The sequence below is a fragment of the Durio zibethinus genome, chromosome 9, assembly GCF_047325235.1.
Source record: "Durio zibethinus cultivar Kanyao isolate XHJ-2024 chromosome 9, ASM4732523v1, whole genome shotgun sequence".
Lineage (NCBI taxonomy): Eukaryota > Viridiplantae > Streptophyta > Magnoliopsida > Malvales > Malvaceae > Durio > Durio zibethinus.
Genome location: NC_143170.1, coordinates 28784396 through 28808406, shown reverse-complemented (window position 1 = coordinate 28808406; position 24011 = coordinate 28784396). Strand labels below are relative to the sequence as shown.

At 32.5% G+C, this 24011-nt stretch overlaps 1 protein-coding gene and 2 pseudogenes across 1 annotated transcript; all 3 read left to right on the top strand.

Moving 5' to 3' along the window:
- Positions 1 to 322: 322 nt before the first annotated feature.
- LOC149516937 (putative aquaporin TIP5-1 pseudogene) lies at positions 323 to 15261 on the top strand (annotated as a pseudogene).
- LOC149516938 (uncharacterized) lies at positions 6095 to 10512 on the top strand (annotated as a pseudogene).
- Positions 15262 to 16759: 1498 nt separating the features above from the next.
- LOC149516936 (uncharacterized) lies at positions 16760 to 20158 on the top strand. Its single transcript, XM_089766156.1, has 2 exons — positions 16760 to 19366; positions 19720 to 20158. Exons 1-2 carry the CDS (start codon positions 16831 to 16833, stop codon positions 20022 to 20024), a joined length of 2841 nt encoding a protein of 946 aa, XP_089622282.1. The 5' UTR covers positions 16760 to 16830; the 3' UTR covers positions 20025 to 20158.
- Positions 20159 to 24011: the final 3853 nt, after the last annotated feature.

Genomic DNA, 24011 nt, shown 5'->3' with positions numbered 1-24011 from the left:
AAAAAATCTTAGACAAGCCCAAGTCAAGTCCACGGATGAGTTTTAGGCTTTCAACAAATTAGATCAACATAATGGTAGAAATCACAGAACACCCGACCAAAAAGCTCACAACCTGGCACCTTCCACATGGCTAATGGGTGGTTAATTTTTGTACCTAAAGCATCATGAAATAGTTGCAACTTTTTTTGATTGTTATAAACTTGGCTTGCCGTTCATATCCTCTTATTTGTAAAGATTCAAAAGTAAAATGAATCAAAGTCTCTCTTCTACGTATAAAATATTTGTTCACCACAAAATTTCCATTTCCAAGATTTTTGGCTAAATGACTTTGGCATCTTTCACTTTTCGATTCTAGCTATCTGTTACTTCTAATGCTCTTAGAGCCTATCTTCTAGTGTTTATCTCCATATTCTTTTATGTGTTTGCAGTTGTTGGTTCAGCCATGGCTTCACATTAGTGCTTTTAATTGCTTGTTTTACTTTCCTGGGGTTTTTCTAAAACATTAGAAAAAAATGATTTCCAACTTGTCATTTGCCAGGGAACGTGACGCAAGACTTGGCAACAAATCTATCATGCCTGGTGTTAGTCACCATTGCAAACACCTTTGCATTGTCCTTCTTAGTATACATTGCTGCAAACGTCACTAACAGACATGTGAAATTGACCGTCACCTTTGGCTTGGCAATTAAAGGCTATATTAGTGTCCTAACTGCTCTATTTTATTGGGTTTCTCAGATGTTGGCCTCTTTCATGGCTTGCCTTTTGTTGAAGGTGACTACTGTTTCATAGGTATGGAATGACTGTTTCATCTGTTACATATGTAGTTCAATTACTTAAGATTAGAAAAAAAGTGTTGCTACTAAAGTTTATGGGAATCCACTTCTATCACAATTGTTAACAGTTGGTAGTTTAGAATATAGAGCATCCTACATTGGATAGAAAGATTTAATTATTGATAAATAAAATTAATTTTTATATTAATTTTATTTATATTTTTAATAATTATTTTAAACAGAAACAATTATCATATGATAAATGATTATAACTACTTGAATATTAATAGATTATTATTCATAAATGTCATGATTATATAGAAAGTCATAACCATTTAAATAAAAGTTTATGTCTATTCATTCATTATAAATAAAATTTTCAATATAGCCATTTTCACTGCTTTGTTTGGAGAGTTTGAGTCTTTATTGTATCTTAAAGACATAATTGCCATTAAGAAAGTGTTCTTCGCACTTCAAAGCCAAAATTCTTTTCTATTATTTTTCTTCTCTTATTTAATTTTTTCTAACAATTTAAAGATAATTATGGAAAATTTATATTTCGCATGAGAAAGATACAAGGAAAAGAAATTGGAATGATTTAAAGATTAATATTAGAGAAGATTCAAGATGTCAAAGGATAAATATTTCTATGGACCAAAATATTAATTTTTATAAAGATCTTCATTAGAGGTATGTATTTTATTTTTTGCATAATTGCTGGTAAAAAGATTGACTGAATGAGATAAACACATTAGCAATTTATTTCATTAGTGTGTAAAGTCAAAACACAAGATGTAAAATAATTGATTACATTACATAAGTTTATGCATATACTGAAACTGACTCCACAATTGGGTTTAATAAATTATATATTTATTTGAAAAATCAATGCTTATAAAGACTAGGATGAGAAATAGCTTGAAAACATAAAAGACAAAGAAATGAATTGATTTACGATCAAAAGAATTATCACTTATTATCAAGTACTAAATTAAATTAGGTTATAATGGAATGACCGATTGTTTAATTGTCGTGTCTTGGTTATATATAGAATAGGCAAATTGTCCCATAGTTTCTATGAAAACAATAAAAAAAATGGGTAAAGGAATTTACAATGAAAAATTAGATGCAAGTAGAGAAGACATGCAAAAAATAAGATTTAGCTACAAAATTTGTTTTGTTATTAAATCATGGCACCAACATGGAGATAATAAGTTGAGTCAAGCTATTTGTATGCTTCTATCTTTGTTGATCATTATAAATTAAATGTTGATATATATATTTTTAAAAATATTATTATTGGTTCAAAATTTGACTAGTGTTTAATTTTCATGAAAATCAATTAAAATTAAATTCACATATGTGAATAATTATTATTAAGATATGCTATTTCATGGATTAATTGGTGGATAATAAACCAAATAATGATTATTATTAGAAACATGGGTAGAGTGACATGTATTTTCCCTACTGGGTGTATTGCATTAGCAGTGATTTTCAAAATAAAATGTTATTGTGAACAATCACAAAGTGGAAATCATAAAAAATCATCAAAGAGTTAATCAATGGTTATAAAAAAAAAGGCATTATTGCTTTTCGCATATGGGACATTGATTAAACAAAAAGGCATGCTATTAAAAAATATTGAAGCATCTATTGGTTACTAGCATTTTAAAGGATGCTCATCAATGTTTAATTAGGCTTGTTTATAAATTAAAAAAGAACATGCAAATTTAAATGTTCCAAAAGCACCAATACATGTATGTGTTTAATTCCATTTTGTTATGACATGGAGAACATTGGTACAGTTTACCATATACTAAAAAAATGAACTAAATGGGATGAAATTTTCTTTCGTATACATATAAGAAAGATATGGACTATGGAGATTGAATGCCACCATTTAATTAATACATTATTAGTTAAAGACAATGAAGGTATTTTTGCTTCTTATACCTAAAACTATGCCCCTTTGTAGGCTGTTAAAATGAAAAGTGAACAAGTTTATGAGGTTTTCAATAATTTCATGATAATGGCAAGGATGTGGCTGGTTATATACCATGTTAACCTATGGGCTTAGATAATAATATTGGTTTGTGAAAGTCGTAAACCTTAGAGTTAGCCAATCAATGATTTAACCAATGCAAATTCTTCATGAATTTTTGCATGAAATATGAGTAGAACTCATATTATAATTATTTTTATACTATTTTATGAAAATGATTCTTTGGATTCTTGTTGCATGACTTACATTGATATGGTGATCTAGATATAAACATATTGGTTACAAAATGATTGTAAAAGTATTTGAAATTGGAGTTAAATATGCTATAGGCTTTTATTGTATATAGGCATATTGGTCCTATAAGTAAAGTGTGGATTTATTATATATCTAAAAATGTTTTGACCAATTAAAAGTGATAAATAATAGAGATATATAGGCTACACAATGGTGGAGAAAGAAAGTTCTCATAAAAATTTGAAATCAAGTTTAAAGGTTCAATAATCGTGAACTTGGAATTGGCCATTGGGCAATTACTATTTGAGATAATATTTGAGATAGCTGATTTACACTAAAAGCCATTATTATAAATGAGATAACTTTAATTGCCAAATTTACATGATTTGTAGGTATGAGGTGGATTATTATGGTTGGCTTAGAATAGCCATAAGCCAAAATTCATGCCACAATCTTGATCATGTTGTGGCAATTTTTTATTATATATATGGTCTAATTCATGGATTATACAAATGATTTATCTTCTATAATTTTATATAGCTAAAATTTCAAAGTGTATTTACTTTGGAAGTCATGAGTGATTCAAAGATCTTGTGAATTTGAAACTTTTATAATAGCAAAAAGAATGCTATTTGATCAATTTGGATGACGAAAATGGTTTTGTTCATGGTAATAAAAAATTATTAATAGTATCCATGATGAAACAAATTCATACAAATTTTTATGAATTGACATAAAAGTCTTAAAAGGAGACTATAGAAGCATGATTATATATGAAATCTACTTATTGATGTAAACTCTTATATTGAGTTAAAATATAAAAGTTTTGAAACTTTTATTGAAATATTAAGATATCAACTAATTATCTTTCACTAAGGGTGGATTTAGAGGCCTCATACTTAAAAAAATAAAAAACCACCAAATAGTGAAAAGATAAATGAAATGGGAAGTTAATTAAGTATATATGATATCTTGATAATTGAGTGAGATATTCTTTAATAAAAGAATGCATATTTGCACATGGTGGGGGTGATAAGATCAAAAGAAATAAAAATTAGCACCATATTGTTGTAAGATTTTAGTATAATTTTTGAGCAAATGATACAAACTAATAAGTTTAAACACTTATTAAAGTAAATCATAAAAAGGCTCTTAAAAATCTTAAATGGACTAAAATCGTTTGGTATATTCATTGAGTTTATTCAATTGAGCTAAAAGTATAATTATAATAAAAATGTATAAAAGTATGGAAATAGAATGGTTGAAATTAATAATATAGAGTTGCAGCCATAACCAAAACCAACTATTTCTTAAAATGATAATAATTAGGCAACAATGTTTGGAGCATATAAATCATACACAAAATGAAAAGTTTAGACATATTAGCCTGAAGTGATTATATTAGAGATTCAATCTCAAGCGGGGGTAATTACCGTAAAAGAAAATTGAATTCCAAAATATTTGGTTAGTAGTATTACGAGTAGAATGGATTTAAAACTTTACTATTAGACACCAATAATGAGAACCCAACTTTGAATTAGTAGTCTCTAATTACAAAGTTTAATGGGTAAAAATAAGTTACTGTTATGTCTGTTAAACACTAGTAAAATCCATTCAAATTTTAGAAACTAGTGTGATCCATTGCATGGGAAGAATGAGTTATTATACTCTTAATGGAGTTTTAAAAGCCCAAAGCAATGGAGATGTAATGGAAACTCTATCTACATAAATATAGAAGTGGTACCACTTCAACAAGAAGAATTAGGGTCTTTCCTATAAATGTTTATAAATAGGATAAGCACATGGTCATAATAGTGTGAAAAGTGATTATAAACCTCTGATAGAAGAATAAATAAGTATTATGTATGTTATATATTCAATTCTAACACTAAGAGTTGAGGTTTAATCTACGAACACCATCAATTTCGTTAAAATTCTAAGATATATATGCTAATTAAAGGTTTAAATCGAGAGATACCTTGTTGTATTCATAATATTTATTTGTGTAAAAGATAAAAATTAAGCACCAACATTCCAAACTAGTAAGGGATTGTTGGTAGTTTAAAATGTAGTGTATCCCATATTTGACAGAAAGATTTAATTATTGATAAATAAAATTAATTTTTGTGTTAATTTTATTCATTTTTTAAATAATTATGTTTGAACAAAAATAATTATCATATAATAAATGATTATAGCTATTTGAATATAAATAGATTATTATTCATAAAGGTCATGATTATACAGAAGATCATAATCATCTAAATAGAAGTTTATGTCTGTTTATTCATTATAAATAAATTTTTAAATATAGCCATTTTCATTCTTTTGATTGAAAAGTTTGAGGCTTTATTGTATCTTAAAGACATAATTGCCTTTAAAAAAGTATTCTTCACGCCTCAAAGCTAAAATTCTTTTCTATTATTTCTCTTTTCTTATTTATTTGTTCTAACATTACTTCATTTACAAGCATAGATGGTTCTCTTGTTCTGTTTTTCATTACCTTTAAATGGTAGACTTTGCAGTAAGAAAACTACAATACAACTTTGTTTAATTATTTAACAATATGTTTGGTTGGACGAAAGAGAAAATGGGATAAAACAAAGGAAAGTTATTGTTATATTTGCTACAAATGATGAAAAATGAAAGAAGGGCAAGTATATAATAAAACAAAACAATTAGTTCAAATTCCATGACAATTTTCTTTTCATTTTTCTCTGATTTATGAAAATATTGGATTTCTTGGATGTGAAGTTGAGTAGAACTATTCATTTTCCTTTCCATTTTTTTTAATGAAAAATTAGTGATATTTTTTTGTCCTCATCTTTCCTTTGACCTATTTCATTTCTTCATCTTTTTCTTCCCAAGAACAACAATGTTTTACAGAAAATCATAGTAAAAAAAAAAAGATAAATGACTTTACACTTCTTTCTTAAGAAACTTTACAAGAACAATCAAATTCAAAGATTTGTGCTAAAAGTTTTTGAAAGATCAAATGCTTCTAACTTCGAAGGAAAGCAAATTTATTTAAAAGTGCTTGTAATTTTTACAGCATGTCCCAACTTATACGATTGCAAATGAAATGATTAGATTCGAAGCATCCATCCTAGATGGTGTGCTTGCATTCATATTGGTATACGCCATTTATATTGTTGGTGACCCTAAAGCTCATCCATTTGGGATCGTTGAACCCTTGGCAGTAGGATTAATGGTAGGAGCCATGGTCTTAGTAGCAGGTCAGTTCTTTGAAAGGTCAATGAACCCTGTATTAGCCCTTGGGTCTGCTGTCATTGCTGGTTGCTTTAAAAGCCAAGTATTTTACTAGGTTAGACCCCTCATTGAAGCCGCAGTTGCAGGGCTTTTACATTACATTGTTGCGTTCCTAGGTGAAGCATCAATTTCTGGAACTAGGGTTTAACCTTTTTTTCTCTTGTGCTAAGTTTATTTTTTAAATTCTTTTTTAGGCCAACAAGTTCCGTTAGGATTCAGCTTCAAGTCAACCATTTAAGACTTGGATTCAGTCTATATCATTTCATTTCTTTTTTAGCTTTAAGACTGATTGAGAGAAATTTTTTTTAACACAATAAATAAATTATGATAAGCCTTCTGACTTGCAAGTGGGGTGAGAAGCCAAGAGTTCATTTATACCCCTTATAAGCAAATCATTCCATTGCCACTGAATAGTAAAACTAGAAAACAAGAAAGAAAAGAAAAAGCCTCATGAAACTATGCCTAATTACCAAAAAAAGTATCTCTCTCTTACTCTCTTTCTAGCTTTATTGGTATTGTTTTCTTCCTGGCATGCCAATTCTGTCCAAGTAGAGAAGCTGAGGCCTTGCTTAAATGGAAAGAAATCCTTGGAAATTAGTCTATTCTCCAGTCATGGGTCACTCCAGCTCCTGTCAATGCTACTACTTAGAGTCCATACAAATGGCGTGGAATAACCTACAACAATTTAGGAAACATAATTGAAATAAATCTTGCATACACAGGTCTGAAAGGTACTATTGAAAACTTAGATTTTTTTTCCTTCCCACATCTTCTTCAGCTTAATCTTAATGTAAAGCAGCTCACAGGCAAAATACTTTCGAACATTGATTTGCTTTCAAAACTCCAGTTCCTTGATCTTTCCACAAATTCTTTTAATAGCCAGCTTCTTATCTTTCTTGCCAATCTCACTCAAGTTTATGAGCTTGACATTTCACGAAACAACATAATGGGTGAATTATACCCGTCTTTATTCCCTGATGGAACTAGTTGATCGAAAACTGGTCTTATTAGTCTAAAAATTTTTCTCCTTCAAGATACTCTAATAAGTGGCAGAATTTCTAATGAGATGGGGAATTTGAAACATCTTTCTTTGCTAGCTCTAGATGAGAGTCATTTCTATGGTCCTATCCCTCTATCTTTAGGTAATTTAGTTTAACTGTTCTACAGCTTTCTAGTCTTCAACTTTTAGGAAATATTCCTGTTAGTTTTGGAACTTTACCCAAGTTAACTATTCTGTATTTGCACGTAAACCACTTAACTGGTTTTGTACCGGAAGAGTTGGGAAATCGTTCATCATTAGTAGTTCTACATCTGGCTATCAACAACTTTAGTGGTAACTTACCATCACAAGTTTGTGGAGGTAGAAAGCTTGCCAATTTCAATGCCTCCTTCAACAACTTCTTAGGTCTCATCCCAAAGAGCTTGAAGAAATACAAGACCTTGTACAGAGTTTGGTTTAAATATAATTAACTTACAAGAAACATAGCCCAAGATTTTGGTGTGTATCCAAACCTCACATATATTGGCTTGATTTACAAATACTTAAATGGTGAGCTCTCATCAAATTAGGGAAAATCTTAAAATTTGACACTGCTGAAAGCTACCTGTAATATGATATGCGATAAGTGTTGAGAAATCAACACGTACATGTAGCACCTACACATAAAATAGTAAGCTCAAATCAAGAATAAGAACCCATAAATATATTTGTTTCGGCCTAAATCAAAATGACCTAACTACTAGCAAATAAATTTTTACAACTATGAGACTTTTAGAATGAGAAAAGTCACCAAAAACTCCTTACTCAAAACTTAATCCAAAACCAAATTACATCCTTTTAATAGCCTACTCACCTAACTATTCTGTTGATGTCTAACTATTTGGGATTGCCTAACGAAAACTAAAAAATCTTATTTATAAGGGTGAAACCCCTTATACCTTTACTAAACTCTCGATGTGGGATACAAAATAAACCTAAACTCATTTAACTTTCGATGTGGGATTATGAGATATAAGGCAAATCCCAATAAATCCTCCCTTGACTTAAATTTTCAAACATTTCAATAGTATCTACAAAGCTGACATGCTTGCTTACTCTTCTTTTTTTCCTTCATTGCAAAAATCTCAACAACTGAGCCTCTATCAAGCATGTACAAGTGATTTTTAACTCTATTCTTATGTAGAATCACACTACCATTCTTTCATACTACCATTCTTGTACACTTTTAACCAATTGTTACTACCATATGCGCACCCCCAAGAAGCTAACTCACCCAAAACAATCAAATTGTAGTTACAACTCGATACATACCTTACATGATGAAGCATTCTAACAACACCATTGTGACATATAAGGCGAACACTCCTAAAGCCTTGAATTTTTACCTTTTTATTGTTGGCAACCACAATATCCTCATACTTCTCAATCTCTTCTAACTCCACCAAGCAACTCCTATCATTGCAAACATGAACTATAGTAGCTAAATCCAAAACCCAATTGTTATCATCTTTCAAAGTCTGAATCTTATTTATGCAAGTTGTTAAAACGACATCATCATCATTAGACATAATAATAGTAGTATCACTATTTCCTTTATCTGATTTCTTTTCATCATTTGCTCTTTTGAAAACAGTCATGTCCCTTCTCAACTTCTTGCAGCGTACTTGGATATGTCATTTTTCACCACAATAATAACATTTTATATCATTATAATATTTATCTCTTGACTTGGATCTCCTTTTTGATCCATCAATCTTCTTTTGAGTCTTCTCTTGATCAAAACCCTTTATAGCTAATGTACTCTCTCCTAGTGATAAGTTTTGTGTTCTCATAAACCTTTTGTTTTCATGCAATAGGGTAGTTACATCATCTAACTTCAAAGTAAATCTAACCACCAATAAAGTTTAAATTAAAGGTCTATAAGACTTGGGCAAAGGTGACAACAAAATTTAAGCCTCTATCTATCTTCTAACTCATCAATAGAAATAGTCAAAAATTAAGAAACCAATAAATTAAACTTATTCGGTGATTATGAAAATTACTACCTTCTTTTATTTTTAGAGAATACAGATCCATCTTCAAACATAACCTGTTAGTCAATGACTTCGATACGTAAATACCTTCAAGCTTATCCTACAAATTTTTCAGAGTATTCTCAATCAACACACTATACTTGACCTCTAGGGCTAGCACCAATCTAATAATACTGATAGCTTTTTTTTTAATTTTATTCCAATTATAGTCAGACATTCCCTTAGGCTTATTACTTTCTAATGCCTAATTCAACTCTTGTTGTACTAACATATATTGGATCGTACTTTGTCATAACATGAAATTACTATTTCCATCAAATAATGGAACCTTAAACTTGGGCATAGGCATACTAGACATATATTCTTCAAACATTTTGAAATACTTGCTTCATGATCTCTCAAGCTTACTTCTTTTTCCTACAAACCTAAAACCTTGCTCTAATACCACTTATTAGGGATTATCACAGCTCTGATACCATTTGTTGAGAAATCAACATATACACGTAGTACCCATATACAAAATAGCAAGCTCAAATCAAGAAAAAAAATACACAAATATATTTATTTCGGCCTAACTCAAAATGGCCTACTCCAAACCTAATCTACTAACAAATAAATCTTTACAACTATGAGACTTTTGGAATGAGAAAAGTCACAAAAAATTTCTTACTCAAAACTTAACCCAAAACCCAATTATATCATTTTAATAGCTTACTCACCTAACTATTCTCTTCATGTCTAACTATTTGGGATTACCAAATGAAAACCCGAACATCTTATTTATAAGGGTGAAACCCCTTATGCTTTTACTAAACTCTCGATGTGGGATACAAAACAAACTCAAACTCACTTAACTTTTGATGTGAATTATGAGATTCAAGGCAAATCCCAACAGTATGATCCTAAATGAAATTAATTAGTTAAACCAATTAGTGGAGCTTGACCTTTCTTCCAACCAACTTTTAGGAATTATTCTTTCACAAGTTAGAAAATTATTGAAATTGTTTTCCTTAAGCCTAGATGATAACAAGCTTTTAGGTAAAAAAACTTGTAAGAATTGGTAGAGTGTCGAATTTGTAGTCTCTAGATCTCTTGACAAATAGACTGAGCGGGCCAAGTCCACATAGATTAGGGGATTATTCCAAGTTGCAAAATTTATGTTTGAATGAAAATCTCTTGAATGGCACAATTCCATAGAATAGGCAATTATGGCTTAATATAAGAAGATTGTTAAGACAAGTTAGATTTTAAAGTAATTTCTAAATTTTATGTTTCATGAAATGATTCTTAATTATTGAATGTTTATACATCTGAAAACACTTGCAATTATGCAAACTTGCACAATCATGGTATTTTTCAATGCCTGAGTTTACTTTTGGCACCATAGTTCTTGTTTTACTTTTTCATATTATACTTTTATTGTTTTGAGTAAATTATTGTCATGAAATGATAATCGAAGTGACTAACTTCTTTATGAGATGGTTGCAACAGGTTGATGTTGCTCTTGATCTAAGCTACACTCAAAACATAGGAAGAAAGGTTAAAGCTCACTTTCCATACCCTCAGGTTTGATGATTCTTATCATAACATATAGATTTGAAAACTTATAGTTAGACTTGATTTTAGGAGTCGCAACCAATCATTTTTATTTAGGTGTATTGGTCACCTAATTGAATTTGTCCCATTTTAATGAGAAGTCAAAAGTTTGACTCAGATAACTTTAAAAATAGATTCATGTCTATGAAACCAGCACTAGGTCCAAGAGTACGATTACATGTGAGGAATGTTATAGCACCCTTACAACGCCCATTGAAGGATGGTATCAATTTGATTTTATGTTATTCAAGCTTTAAAATATTTTTTAATTTTTACCAAGTAAATTTAATTATTAAAAATTGATCTTAAAATTACTCTAATTGTTTAATAGTGATTTAAGACAGTTTTTTTACCTCTGAAGTATTCATGGAGACTTGTGTCCCACTTTGAAGAGGTTTTGTCATTGGATTCATTAACATATTTTTTAAAAAATTATTTTTTGAAAGTAAATAATAAAATCCTTTAATTGTTTTGTAAGATTTATATCAATGCATATCCCCTAATTGTTTGGTGGGATTTTTAATTGAAAACCTCAAAATTTCTTTTTAAAAAAAAAATCATTAAATCTTTCAATAATTTGGTATGATTTAGTGAAAATTTGAATCCTCTAATTGTTTGGTAGGATTGAAAAATTATTTTTTAAAAATTCATTATGAAATTCTCTAATCGTTTAGTAGAATTTATAATTCAAGACTTAAATCCTCTAATCGTTTGGTAGGGATCATGAATTTATTATAAAAATTTATTTTAAATATGCATAAGAAAAGAAAGAGAAATAACTAAGTAATATAAATAAATATACAAATAAAGAAGAAAAAAATAGAAACTCGGGATTTTGCTGAAACTTTGAGTTTTACTTCTTTTCTAACTCCTTCCAATTCCATTGTCTATCCTCCATGAACTTAACATCTCTGCTCACAAGAATTTTTTCATTTTATAGTTGAAAAATTTTGTAAGCCTTAAATGACTGCTACATCCAATAAAGACTCTTGGTTTTGCCTTTTTGTCTAGTTTGTCTCTTTTTACCTATGGCACATAAGAAAACATAAGCAACCAAAGGTTCTTAGATGTTGCAAGTCTGGTTTATAACCAAACCATGCTTCAAATAGAGTTCTCTTCTACAGAACTTTGGTTAGTAGTCGGTTTAGTAGAAAGACTTCTGTATTTGCAGCTTCTGCCCACAATTTCTTTGGTAGCTCCTTTTCATATAGCATACACCTTGTCATTTCCATTATGGTTTTATTTTTCCTTTCACTTACTCCATTTTGTTGTGGAGTATAGGATGCCGTAAGTTGATGCTCAATACTAGCTTCTTCACAAAAATTGTTAAACCTATCAAAAATGTATTCCTTCCCATTATCTGACCTTATTACCTGCATTCTGCAACCAGTTTGATTATCCACCCGTACTTTAAATTTCCAAAATACACCAGCAACCTCATATTTGAATTTAAGAAAATAAATCCAATAGAATCTAGAATAATCATTAATAAAGATAATATAGTACTTACTATCATTTAAAGATGATTTTTTTTAGGTCCTCCAACATCTGTGTGAACCAGTTAAAGCTTTTATGTTGCTTTCCACACAGTTTGAGAAAAAAGACTTTTAACTTGTTTGTCATACTGACAAGCCGCACAATCTACCATCTTCTTTTTTAGCAATGGTACTTTTTTCACCAAATTGTGTTTTTGCATATAAAGAAGTCTAGCTTGATGGAAATGCCTAAGCCTCCTATGCCATAATTTTGCATTGCTTGTGTTACATGGAAAGGTTATATGCTTTTCCTCCATTAGATTTCGAGCAAAGCTTTTTTCTTTCATTTTTATCTTAAATGTATCTATGCCTTTTGCATTTTTTATCTTACACCATTTGTCTTCTAATAATATTTTGAAACCTTTCTCAAGCAGTTGTCCAACACTAAGTAAGTTTTGATCAATGTCAGGCACATATAAAATATCAATAATGCATTTCAAACTTGTTAGGCTCTCTATGACCACTATTACTTTGCCCTTGACTGCGATGTATTCACTATTTCCAATCTTGACTTTGGAAATGTCAGTTTTATCAATTTCTTTAAAAAGTTATTGATCATTTATCATGTGGTTTGTACAACCACTATCAACAAGCTAAGAGTCACTAGAACTACTGTTCGTTGCAAAGCATGTTGCAACAAACAACTGCTCATCTTGATATTGTTCAGTAGTGACTTTTGCTTCATCTCCATGCTTATGTAATTTGTAAATCTTTTCCTTATGCCCAATCTGACCATATTTTTTACATTGAATATCTAGCCTCTATCAGCACTTATTCTGCGGATGGTTGGTCTTTTTGCAGTGTGGACAAGGTGGATAAGTTCCATCCTTGCTTTTGTTGTTGCCTACATTGTTGCCAAGCTTGTTATTGTTCTACTTCCTATTATTCCTTCTTTTTTTGCCTCTTCCTGAATTCTGTGCCTTTGCTTGAAAAGCACCTTCCATAGAATTCTCTTGTCTCATCATCCTTATTTATTTTTGTGCCTGTAATGCATTCACCAACTCTGCAAAAATAATGCTTGATAGATCCTTTAACTCTTTTAAAAAAGAGATTTTGGCTTCATATTTCTCAAATAATGTAACCAAATTTTTTTGCACAATTCTCTCATAAAAAAAATCCTTACCAAATAGTCTTACCTTGTTCACAATACTGAACAGCTTGTCAGAGTACTCTTTGATGGATTCTGACTTTTTCATTCTTTGCATTTTAAATTCTTTGACCAAATTTAGCACCTGTATGTTCTTTGTCCTCTCATTGCCTTGGTATTCCTTTTTAAGATACTCCTAGATCTCTTCGGCTGATTGTAAGTTCATGATTCTGGTGAATATTATGCTTGAAACTGTAGAATATAAGTAATCTTTTGCTTTTGACTTTCTGGTCCTTTTCTCCTTATGATTCTTGAGCTGAGCAATTGTTGGATTAGCAAGTAGTGCAAGAATTTCATAGTCATCCTCCATTGCTTTTCATAGATCCAAAACATCCAAATATATTGCCATTCTAACAGCCTAGGCTTGATAGTTATCACCATCAAAGACTGGTGGTTCACCAGAGAATGTCTTATCTGACTCCATTTGACTAAGGGTTTTGTGTGTTGCTGTGTTTGTGTAGAGGATTTTTGTTTGTAATAATTTTTTTTTTGTTCACTCAACTCATAGATCCCCTAAAAGGCTTGGCTCTGATACCAATTTTGTTGGTTTTTATAGAGACAAAAAAAAACTTATGAGAATGAACAATAAGAATATGAAATTGAAAATGTTGTACCTCTTATTCATTTGATGCAACTTCCTTAAATACAAAAGGATTTTAACCTAAAACTAGAATGACTGCTAGTCACAAGGCATGATCTTCCTATTTGCAAGCCATAAACAAAAACCACTAACACACAATTATCTTCCATAAACCATTAACACACATCTAACGTCCATAAACCACTAACAAACATCTAACTTCTATAAACCACTAACACACATCTAATTGTTCATCACACATTAGTAGCCTATGTCTGCATAATGTAGTTGATGAGGCATTCTTGCAACAATTTAGAGAGAGAAATAAGAAGCAACACCAAAATTTAGATCTTTGCTAAACGTGAATTTGAATTGGTATCTCCTTCATATGCTTCAGTTTAGCGATTTGCAACACATATTATTTACTAAAACAAAACTACAAGCATCTCATGTACAACAAAACTACACATATTATGAAAAAGATATCCTCATTTTTCCTTCGACCTATTTCATTCCTTCATCTTATCCTTCCTACGAACAACAATGTTTTACAGAAATCATAGTTAAAAAGAAAAAAAGGATAAATGATTTTGCACTTCTTTCTTAGGAAGCTTTACATGAACAATCAAATTCAAAGATTTGTGCTAAAAGTTTTTGGCAGGTAAAATACTTCTGACCACGAAGGAAGCCAATTTATTTAAAAGTGCCTGTAATTTTTGCAGCATGTCCCAACTTATACGATTGCAAATGAAATGACTGGATTCGGAGCATCCATGCTCGAAGGTGTGCTTGCATTCGCATTGGTATACACTGTTTATGCTGCTGATGACCCTAGAACTGGTCCATTTGGCACCGTTGGACCCTTGGCAATAGGATTGATGGCAGGAGCCATGGCCTTGGCCGCTGGTCCGTTCGCTGGAGGGTCAATGAATCCTGCATTGGCCTTTGTGTCCGCTGTCATTGCTGGTCGCTTCGAGAACCAAGTAGTTTACTGGGTTGGACCCGTCATTGGAGCTGCAGTTGCTGGGCTTCCATATGACATTGTCGTGTTCCCCGGTGAAGCATCAGTTTCTGGAACTGCGGCTTAACCTTTTTTTCTCCTATACTAAATTTGTTTGCTTAATTCTCTTTCAGGCCATGTCTAATTCATTTTGAGATTCAGTAGTAGGGAGATTTACATGACTTCGGATTGCTACCAACTATATAATTAATTTATTATTATGTCCTTACGTTAACAGTTCCACCTTATTTTTATTTCAATGTGTCTTTGAATTAATGGCTTATACTTTATATATATATATATATATATATTTTATATACAGAGTTAATTAGTAATTACACAATTACTTTTATTATTTTTGCAACCTCTAAATCATTTGTAAATACTGATAGTAACCTTTTCTATTTATTTTTCATAATACATATTTTTATTTTTTAATTAAAATCTTAACTACTTAGTCAAATATCTCTTTTTTTATCATTTTTTTTATTTTTAATTATGTACTACTTAACTAATTACAGTCCATTTAGAAGCTTGGGAGGGTTCTCACCTAATTGAAATATGCTTTTTATGGCTATACCTTCAAATTGAGCTCCAAAATAAAGCCAAATGTCTTTTAAAATCATATGCAAATACGGATAGTAACCTTTAGTTTGCTTTTTTTTTTTTTTTTCACAAAAAAGCCAAAAAAAAGTGTCAATTAAACATCATTTACAAGAAAATTTAACAATTTTTAAAAAATAGTTAATAGTAAAAGAAAATACTTATATATTTGATAAGAATGATCAAGTAAAAGTGACTTACGTTTACTAAGGATACATTTGATATATAGAGTCATGATAAGATAAGATAAAATAATATTATTATTAGGATTATATTGAATAATATCATTTTATTTTATATTTGATGTGTGCAAAGATTATAATAAGATAATTTATTTATTAGCCAAAATTATATCATTTGTATTGTTGATATAATTTTTAAAAATACAATAATAAATTTAAGATTAATCTCATAAATTAAAAATAATTCTTTTTATTTTGGGAAAATTGAATTATCTTATACGAAGAGAACATTTAATTCTTTTTGTAATTTAATCTCTTTTCTTAAATATAAATCAAATATAATATATGATAATTATTATTTTATCTTTTTCATGATCATTTTATACACCAATATAACATAAGAGGATCAACTACAGGCCTGCAAGTTCCGTTGGGATTGGGCTTCAAGTCAACCATTTAAAATTTTGATTCAATCTATATCGTTTCGTTTTTTTTCTGGTTTTAATACTGATTGAGGGAAAATTCTTTTGACACAATAAATAAGTTGTGATAAAACTTTTGAAGAAAATATGCTGATTAAAAGACTAGTTTCGTTTTGCAAGGGATGATTCAACTGTGGTTTTACTATCTTGATGGGAATTTGTCACAAATGTCAATTCAAATCGTTGTCTGTATTCCACATTAGCGTGGGATTTGGGAGTCTTAACAAACGTCGTCTTCTGACTTGCGAGTTGGGTGAGAAGCCAAGAGGTCACTTATACCCTATATAAGCAAATCATGCCATTGCCATTGAATACCAGAACCAGAAGGAAAAAAAAGAAAAAAAGAATAAAAGAATAAAAGAAAAGAAAAGAAAAGGCCTTTGTGAAACTATGCCTAATTACCAACAAAAGTATCTCTCTCTTACTCTCTTTCTAGCTTTTTTGGTATTGCCTTCTTCCTGGAAAGGCAATTCTGCCCCAAGTAGAGAAGCTGAGGCCTTGCTCAAATGGAAAGAAAGCCTCGGAAATCAGTCTATTCTCCAGTCATGGGTCACTCCAGCTCCTGCCAATGCTACTACTCAGAGTCCATGCAGATGGCGTGGAATAACCTGTAATAGTGCAGGAAATGTAATTGCAATAAATCTTGCATACACAGGTCTGAGAGGTACCATTGAAAAATTAGATTTTTCTTCCTTCCCGCACCTTCTTCGGCTTGATCTTAAAGTAAACCAGCTCACGGGCAAAATACCTTCCAACATTGGTTTGCTTTCAAAACTCCAGTTCCTTGATCTTTCCACAAATTCTTTTAACAGCCAGCTTCCTATCTCTCTTGCCAATCTCACTCAAGTTTATGAGCTTGACATTTCACGAAACAACATAACGGGTGAGTTATACCTGTCTTTATTCCCCGATGGAACTAGTCGATCGAAAACAGGCCTCGTTAGTCTCAAAAATTTTCTCCTTCAAGATACTCTACTTAGTGGCAGAATTCCTAATGAGATAGGGAATTTGAAACATCTTTCTTTGCTAGCTCTAGATGGGAGTCTTTTCTATGGGCCTATCCCTCCATCTTTGGGTAATTTGAGCAGTTTAACTGTTCTACAGCTTTCCAGTCTTCGACTTTCCGGAAACATTCCTGTTAGTTTTGGAACTTTACGCAAGTTAAATATTCTATATTTGCACATAAACCACTTAACTGGTCATGTACCGGAAGAGTTGGGAAATCTTTCATCATTAGTAGTTCTACATCTGGCCGTCAACAACTTCAGTGGTAACTTACCGTCACAAGTTTGTGGAGGTGGAAAGCTTGTCAATTTCAGTGCCTCCTTCAACAACTTCTCAGGTCCCATCCCAAAGAGCCTGAGGAATTGCAAGACCTTGTACAGAGTTCGGCTTGAAAAAAATCAACTTACAGGAAACATAGCCCAAGATTTTGGTGTGTACCCAAACCTCACATATATTGACTTGAGTTACAACAAACTGAGTGGTGAGCTCTCTTCAAATTGGGGAGAATGTCGGAACTTGACACTGCTGAAAGCTGCCGGTAATATGATAGGTGGTAAGATCCCTGATGAGATTAGTCAGTTGAACCAATTAGTGGAGCTTGACCTTTCTTCCAACCAACTTTCGGGAATCATTCCTTCACAAGTTGGAAAATTATCGAAATTGTTTTCCTTAAGCCTGAATGATAACAAGCTTTCTGGTCAAATACCCGCAGGAATTGGAAGACTATCGAATTTACAGTCTCTAGATCTCTCAACAAATAGACTCAGCGGGTCAATTCCATATCAGTTAGGGGACTGTTCAAAGCTGCAGAATTTACGTTTGAATGAAAACCGGTTGAATGCTACAATTCCGTATCAAATTGGTAATCTTGTAGCCCTACAAAGTTTACTAGATTTAAGTTATAATTCACTTTCTGGAGAGATACCATGGCAGTTTGGGAAGCTTACAAATTTGGAAAACTTAAACCTATCCCACAACAATCTTTCTGGTGAAGTTCCTTCTTCGCTTAGCAATCTTTGGAGCTTGGTGTCCGTTAATCTTTCGGACAATAACTTGGAGGGTCCTCTTCCCAACAGCAACTTCTTCCGATCAGCTCAACCAGAGGCTTTTAGGAACAACAATGATCTATGCGGCGAAAGACAAGGTTTAAAACCCTGCAGTGCCACATCTACAGAGAAGAACGGTGGAAATGATAAGAACAAGATTGTTGTTATTGTTGTTGCATCCTTGGCAAGTATATTAATCTTTGTAATGGTTTGCATATGGATTTTAGCATTTCTCCATCAGAGATCAGTAAATCAGTCCGAACTTGAAGACATACCAATAAGAGAAAATCTTTTCCCAATATGGCAGTTTAATGGGAAATTCATGTACAAAGACATCCTTGAAGCTACAAAGAACTTTGACGAGACATGTTGCATAGGAGTGGGAGGATTTGGAGAAGTTTACAAAGCAGAAATGGCAGATGGCCAAGTATTTGCCGTTAAGAAGTTGAGCTCCCATGGTGACATAGAGATGGAGGAAGTGAAAAGTTTCCAGAATGAGATTGCAGCTCTGACAGAGATAAGGCATCGAAACATTGTAAAGCTCTATGGATTTTGTTCTCAAATTAGACATTTATTGTTGGTGTATGAGTTTATGGAAAGGGGAAGCTTGGCTAAGATCTTGAGCAATGACGTAGGAGCAAAGGAATTAGATTGGACGAAAAGGATTAGAGTTATTAAAGGGGTAGCTCATGCTCTATCGTATATGCATCATGATTGTGTTCCACAAATAATTCATCGGGACATATCGAGCAAGAATGTCTTATTGAGCCCTGAACTTGAGGCCCGTGTATCAGATTTTGGCACTGCAAGGTTGTTGAATCCCAACTCATCCAACTGGACTGCAGTTGCAGGAACTTATGGCTATGTTGCTCCAGGTAATCTGCATTTGCACTCTCGCTTTCTCTCTTAGTTTCTTCGCACTTGAGTATTCATGATCTAAGAATCCTGAGCCATTTATCACTTAATCTTTAGCTGATTTCGGAAAATCCATTGTTAAAACTTCCATGCTTATAATAGCGGTAATTTTTTCAATATTCTCAAACGAACTTTTATGTGAGAAATTGGATAGTTAGTGGCAATGAACTGTTCTTAAGTTCCAGTTTTGGTTTGAAAATAAAATAGCAAAACAACATCATCAATATAACTTAGGGGACCATTTATATCTATATTTATTGCAAAATAAGGTTGAAAATTTCCATCATCAATCAAAGAATGTTTGTTGCTGCAGAGCTTGCTTACTCCATGGCAGTCACAGAAAAATGCGATGTATATAGCTATGGCGTTTTAGCACTTGAAGTTTTGATGGGAAACCATCCTGGGGAACTTATATCCTATCTCCATTCATCCCCTGATCATAAAATCGGCTTGGAAGATGTCTTAGATCCCCGTCCCTCTTCTCCTGTGGACCAAAAACTTGAAGATGAATTATCATTCGTGTTAAATATTGCAATCCTATGTTGTGGTGCCAATCCCCAGTCTCGACCAACTATGAGTAGGGTATCTCAGCAACTTGAAGTAGGCTGTTTCTGGTAGATAGAGATATTGGTATTCAACTAGATGTATCTAATTAAGCTCTAAACAAGTGAATAACACTTCCTCATCAGACAAGCATTAGTCTGATGATTCCCAAGTGGATGGCAGCAATACACAATTTGTTTTCCTTTTAACGTGGCTTATTTTGCTGTTTTTGTTGTTTCCTCCGAGTATTACATTTACATGAAAATCCTTGATTGTATCTAGAGGTGTAATTGATATAATATTAAGTTCGAGTTCGAGTTTGATTCGAAATTTGAGTCTCGAAACTCGGTTCGAATTCGATCGAGTTTTATTTTTTTAAGTCGAGCTCAACTCAATATAAAAATCGAATTATTCGAACTGCTTAATTAGACTCGATTAATATGTAAAAATAAACTCGATTCTTATATTCAATAAAATCTCGATTATTTGTGCTCAAGCTCGAGATATTTTATTAATTAAAATAATAAAAATATATTTAAATATAAAAACTCAATTAGATTCACGAGCAATTCGAATCGAATATAAGAATGCTCGAATTTTGTTCGATCGATGAGTCGAGTTATTCGAGCTCAAGTTCGACTCGATAATAGTCGAGTCAAATTCGAGTTTTATTTGAATCGAACTTAAGTAATTTATGAGTACTAATATATCATTTACACTCTTAATTATATCAACTACTTAGCCTAAGTAGTTAGCAATTGAGTTATGTGCTTCAAATGGGTCGGACGACAAATTTTTTTTAACATTTTTAATTGCACGTCATGGAGAGAAAAAGATTAAAAAAGAACTTTGAAATTGAATCACAAAGGAAATAATATATAACGTCTCTTATGGGGGTGCAGAGTGAGGTCTGTGGAGGTTGCCCAAACCTAAAGCTTAGGAACCTCCAATTCGAAATAAACTGCTAAACTTGGATTTTATGAAATTGGAAATTTAACAAAAGTTTAAATTGTTTGACTATCTACATATGCAAATAATATACAACTAATATTGTGGGGGTGCAGAGTGAGTGAGGCCTGTGGAAGTTGCCCAAACAAATAAACTACTAAAGTTGGACTATATGAATTTGGAAATTTTGACAAAAGTTTAAATTATTTGACCATCTACATCTGCAAATAATATATAACGTATCTTGTGGGTGGTGCAAAGTGAGTGAGGTCTGTGGAAGTTGTCCCAACCCCAAATAAACTGCTAAACTTGGACTATATGAATTTGGAAATTTGACAAAATATATAACGTATCTTGTGGGGGTGCTAAGTGAGTATGGTCTGTGGAAGTTGCCCCAACCCCAAATAAACTGCTAAACTTGCACTCTATGAATTTGGCAATTTAACAAAAGTTTAAATTGTTTGACCATTTACATTTGCACTGAGTTTGAATGGTCCACATTTATGATTTTTGTCAAACAATGAAACCCATTTGAAGCTGTTGGTGGAGCAGAGTGTATCATGGTTTCAAGTAATCTGATAATTCATATATTCATGTGACATAAAATATTAAAATTTTTGTATTTATATTATATTTTATAGGAAAATTGTATGCATAATTTGTATTGTTACGAAAACACGAAAAATTTTTTTGATTTTGTTAAATTCATATATAATTATTACTAAAATTTTAAACCATCTTACTTTTATATTCTATTTTTCTTATTATATTCATAATTTATATTGTAAGTTTTCTCACTAACCTATGAACTAGCTGAATATTATTTACAAAATTCTCATACATTGACACTCGGTTGAGACAAAATTAGTCGAGTGGCAGAAGCTACAAGAACGTTATTTGTAGTTTCACAAAAGAATCTAGTCATACGCATTTTTGTTATTGAATTTTGATTGTTAAAACTAAAAGTTTATTTCCATATCAATGTACCGTATAGAATATTAGCATATCTAATTTACGCGTTAAACATGGATTAAGTTCTGAAGCTTTAGTGGTTCTCATTCCTGATTTTTGTCGGCAATTGAGAGCAGCGTATCATGGCCGTCAACCTCCCATTCCCGCTGACCTTTTCAACAAGCTAGCGACGTCCAGTGTCAAGGGACGACAGCGTTATCTCAGATCTCACGAACAAATTGTACGTGATGAAGAATTGTGTTCAAAGTTGAAAAATATACATATCAACCTTTTTGAATAGCGTTCTTCCAAGTCTTGTTCTGCAGGCCCACTATCTAAATTCGGTGGGAAATTTTGACAAAAACTTGGTCGGCATCAGATGGATGGGTATGGGCCTAGGGGCACGGTTATTATAAAAAGGAAAATGATCCATAACCTGCTGCTGAATATGGTAAAAAATAAGTGTAATAAAAAAAAGGAGAGCTTAGGCTGAGGCTGATCCACTTCATTTAATTTCATACATTTGCCTGCCCTCTGCTTCAACATCTAGCTTCTTTGGTTCAGTACTTAAGTTGCTGAAATAATTTGGTAGATATTGCTGCAGTAATATTGAAAGTAGAAATTTTTGTGTACTAATATACAACCTAAAATTTGATTTTTGAGTAAAGCGTATGAATGAAGTAAAGCGATTTTTTTAGTTCCTTTTGTAAATGCAACTGGAACGATAATGTCAGGACCCTACTTGATCCAAGTTTTGAATTGGTCCATTACCAAAAAAAAAAAAATCCTATATAGAATAAGTACGGTACAGGCTTTGCCAGAAGAGGAGGTTGAGAATTTGGTTAACCTGCAATAGATTTGTGGTAGGGGAGACAATGTTCCCCGGTAATCCATTCCAGCCAAAATTGGATCGCATAAAGTTCACTAACTTTATCCCTGGAGTTGCTTTCAGCATCCATAATATCTCATTCGTTCTTTCCAGCTCTGAACAGATCATCATGGAACGGAAAAACAAAAAAAAAGAAAGGGCTTAACATCATATAAAAACAGCTCAAGTTGGCTAAAGAATGGTCCTGAGATGGCTAGGGAGAAAAGTGTTCCTATTTAAGATAGTCTTACGATTTCTGGTAAGGTAGCTAGGATAGCTCTTATGCTCTATATAGGAGGATGATTGGTGTCAGCTCTCCACCACCCCTTTGGCTAGCACGCAAGGGAGGCTTGGCTAGTCTAAAGTAAGCTACTTCTAGGCACATGTGGTGTTTGGGTGGGCAGGCATCGTCAGATCATGAATGTGGCATGATATCTCTTCAGATCATGGTAAACCCGGAGACGGTTAGGGCTAACGGACCTCGCATCGCACCTTTGCGTTAAACCATGGGGTTAGCAGTAGTGTTCATTATGCCCATCGGTTTCCCTTTTTTATGCCAGAAGGATCATGAGATGTTGTTTGTGTAAGAGGGACAGCATCAAGCTTGATAGATAAGTGGCCTAGCAGGTAGGCAAGCTACTAGACTCTTGTGGCCAATTGGTAAAGGTGTGCTACGACTGGGGTAGCACACCCAAGTCCCTAAGGTGGGATAGGCATGATACTAAGTGTCCATCATGTGTGCAAGCAACCTAGAATAAGGCTAATGGTTGAGGCCTTGAGATATAAGTTTTGTGGGATGAGATGAGCCCAATGTGGCTCTGGACTAGCTGCTGACCAGCATATGTTATGCCTATGAGATCTAGACATGAAAGCTTGTGTATGATGCAGACAGGTATGGTGTTGGGTTATCACCATGCCAGAATGAGATAATAACGTGAGAACTGAGGCTACACACCCTTATGAGCCAGATAGGTTAGTGCTTGGGAGCTTGATGCCTATGAGTAAAGATGGGTACTCGAAGCCACGTTGAGAATCATGGGTTGATGAGATAATAGGAGTTAGGTTCCACCCTATTAAGTTTGGAAATGTTGTGTGTGACCCTACGAGGTATGAGCTAGGAAGAGCTCATGATTATATGGCTTGAAGATTCAATAACGATCTGTCCATGAAGAAATGGACTCGAAAAAGGTTGACTTGACTAAGAGTAGTCTTGGTGCCGCACGGAATCGAGGTTTTGATCTAAGGAACACATGGCTCATAACACGTGATATCAGAGCTTGGTTTGGCTTAGTGGT

Bases quoted from the DNA above. Each gene is read 5' to 3' on its own strand.
- LOC149516936 (XM_089766156.1), top strand. From the start codon at position 16,831: ATGCCTAATTACCAACAAAAGTATCTCTCTCTTACTCTCTTTCTAGCT. The intron at 19,367-19,719 runs GTAATCTGCATT...TTGTTGCTGCAG, and splicing joins TTATGGCTATGTTGCTCCAG to AGCTTGCTTACTCCATGGCA.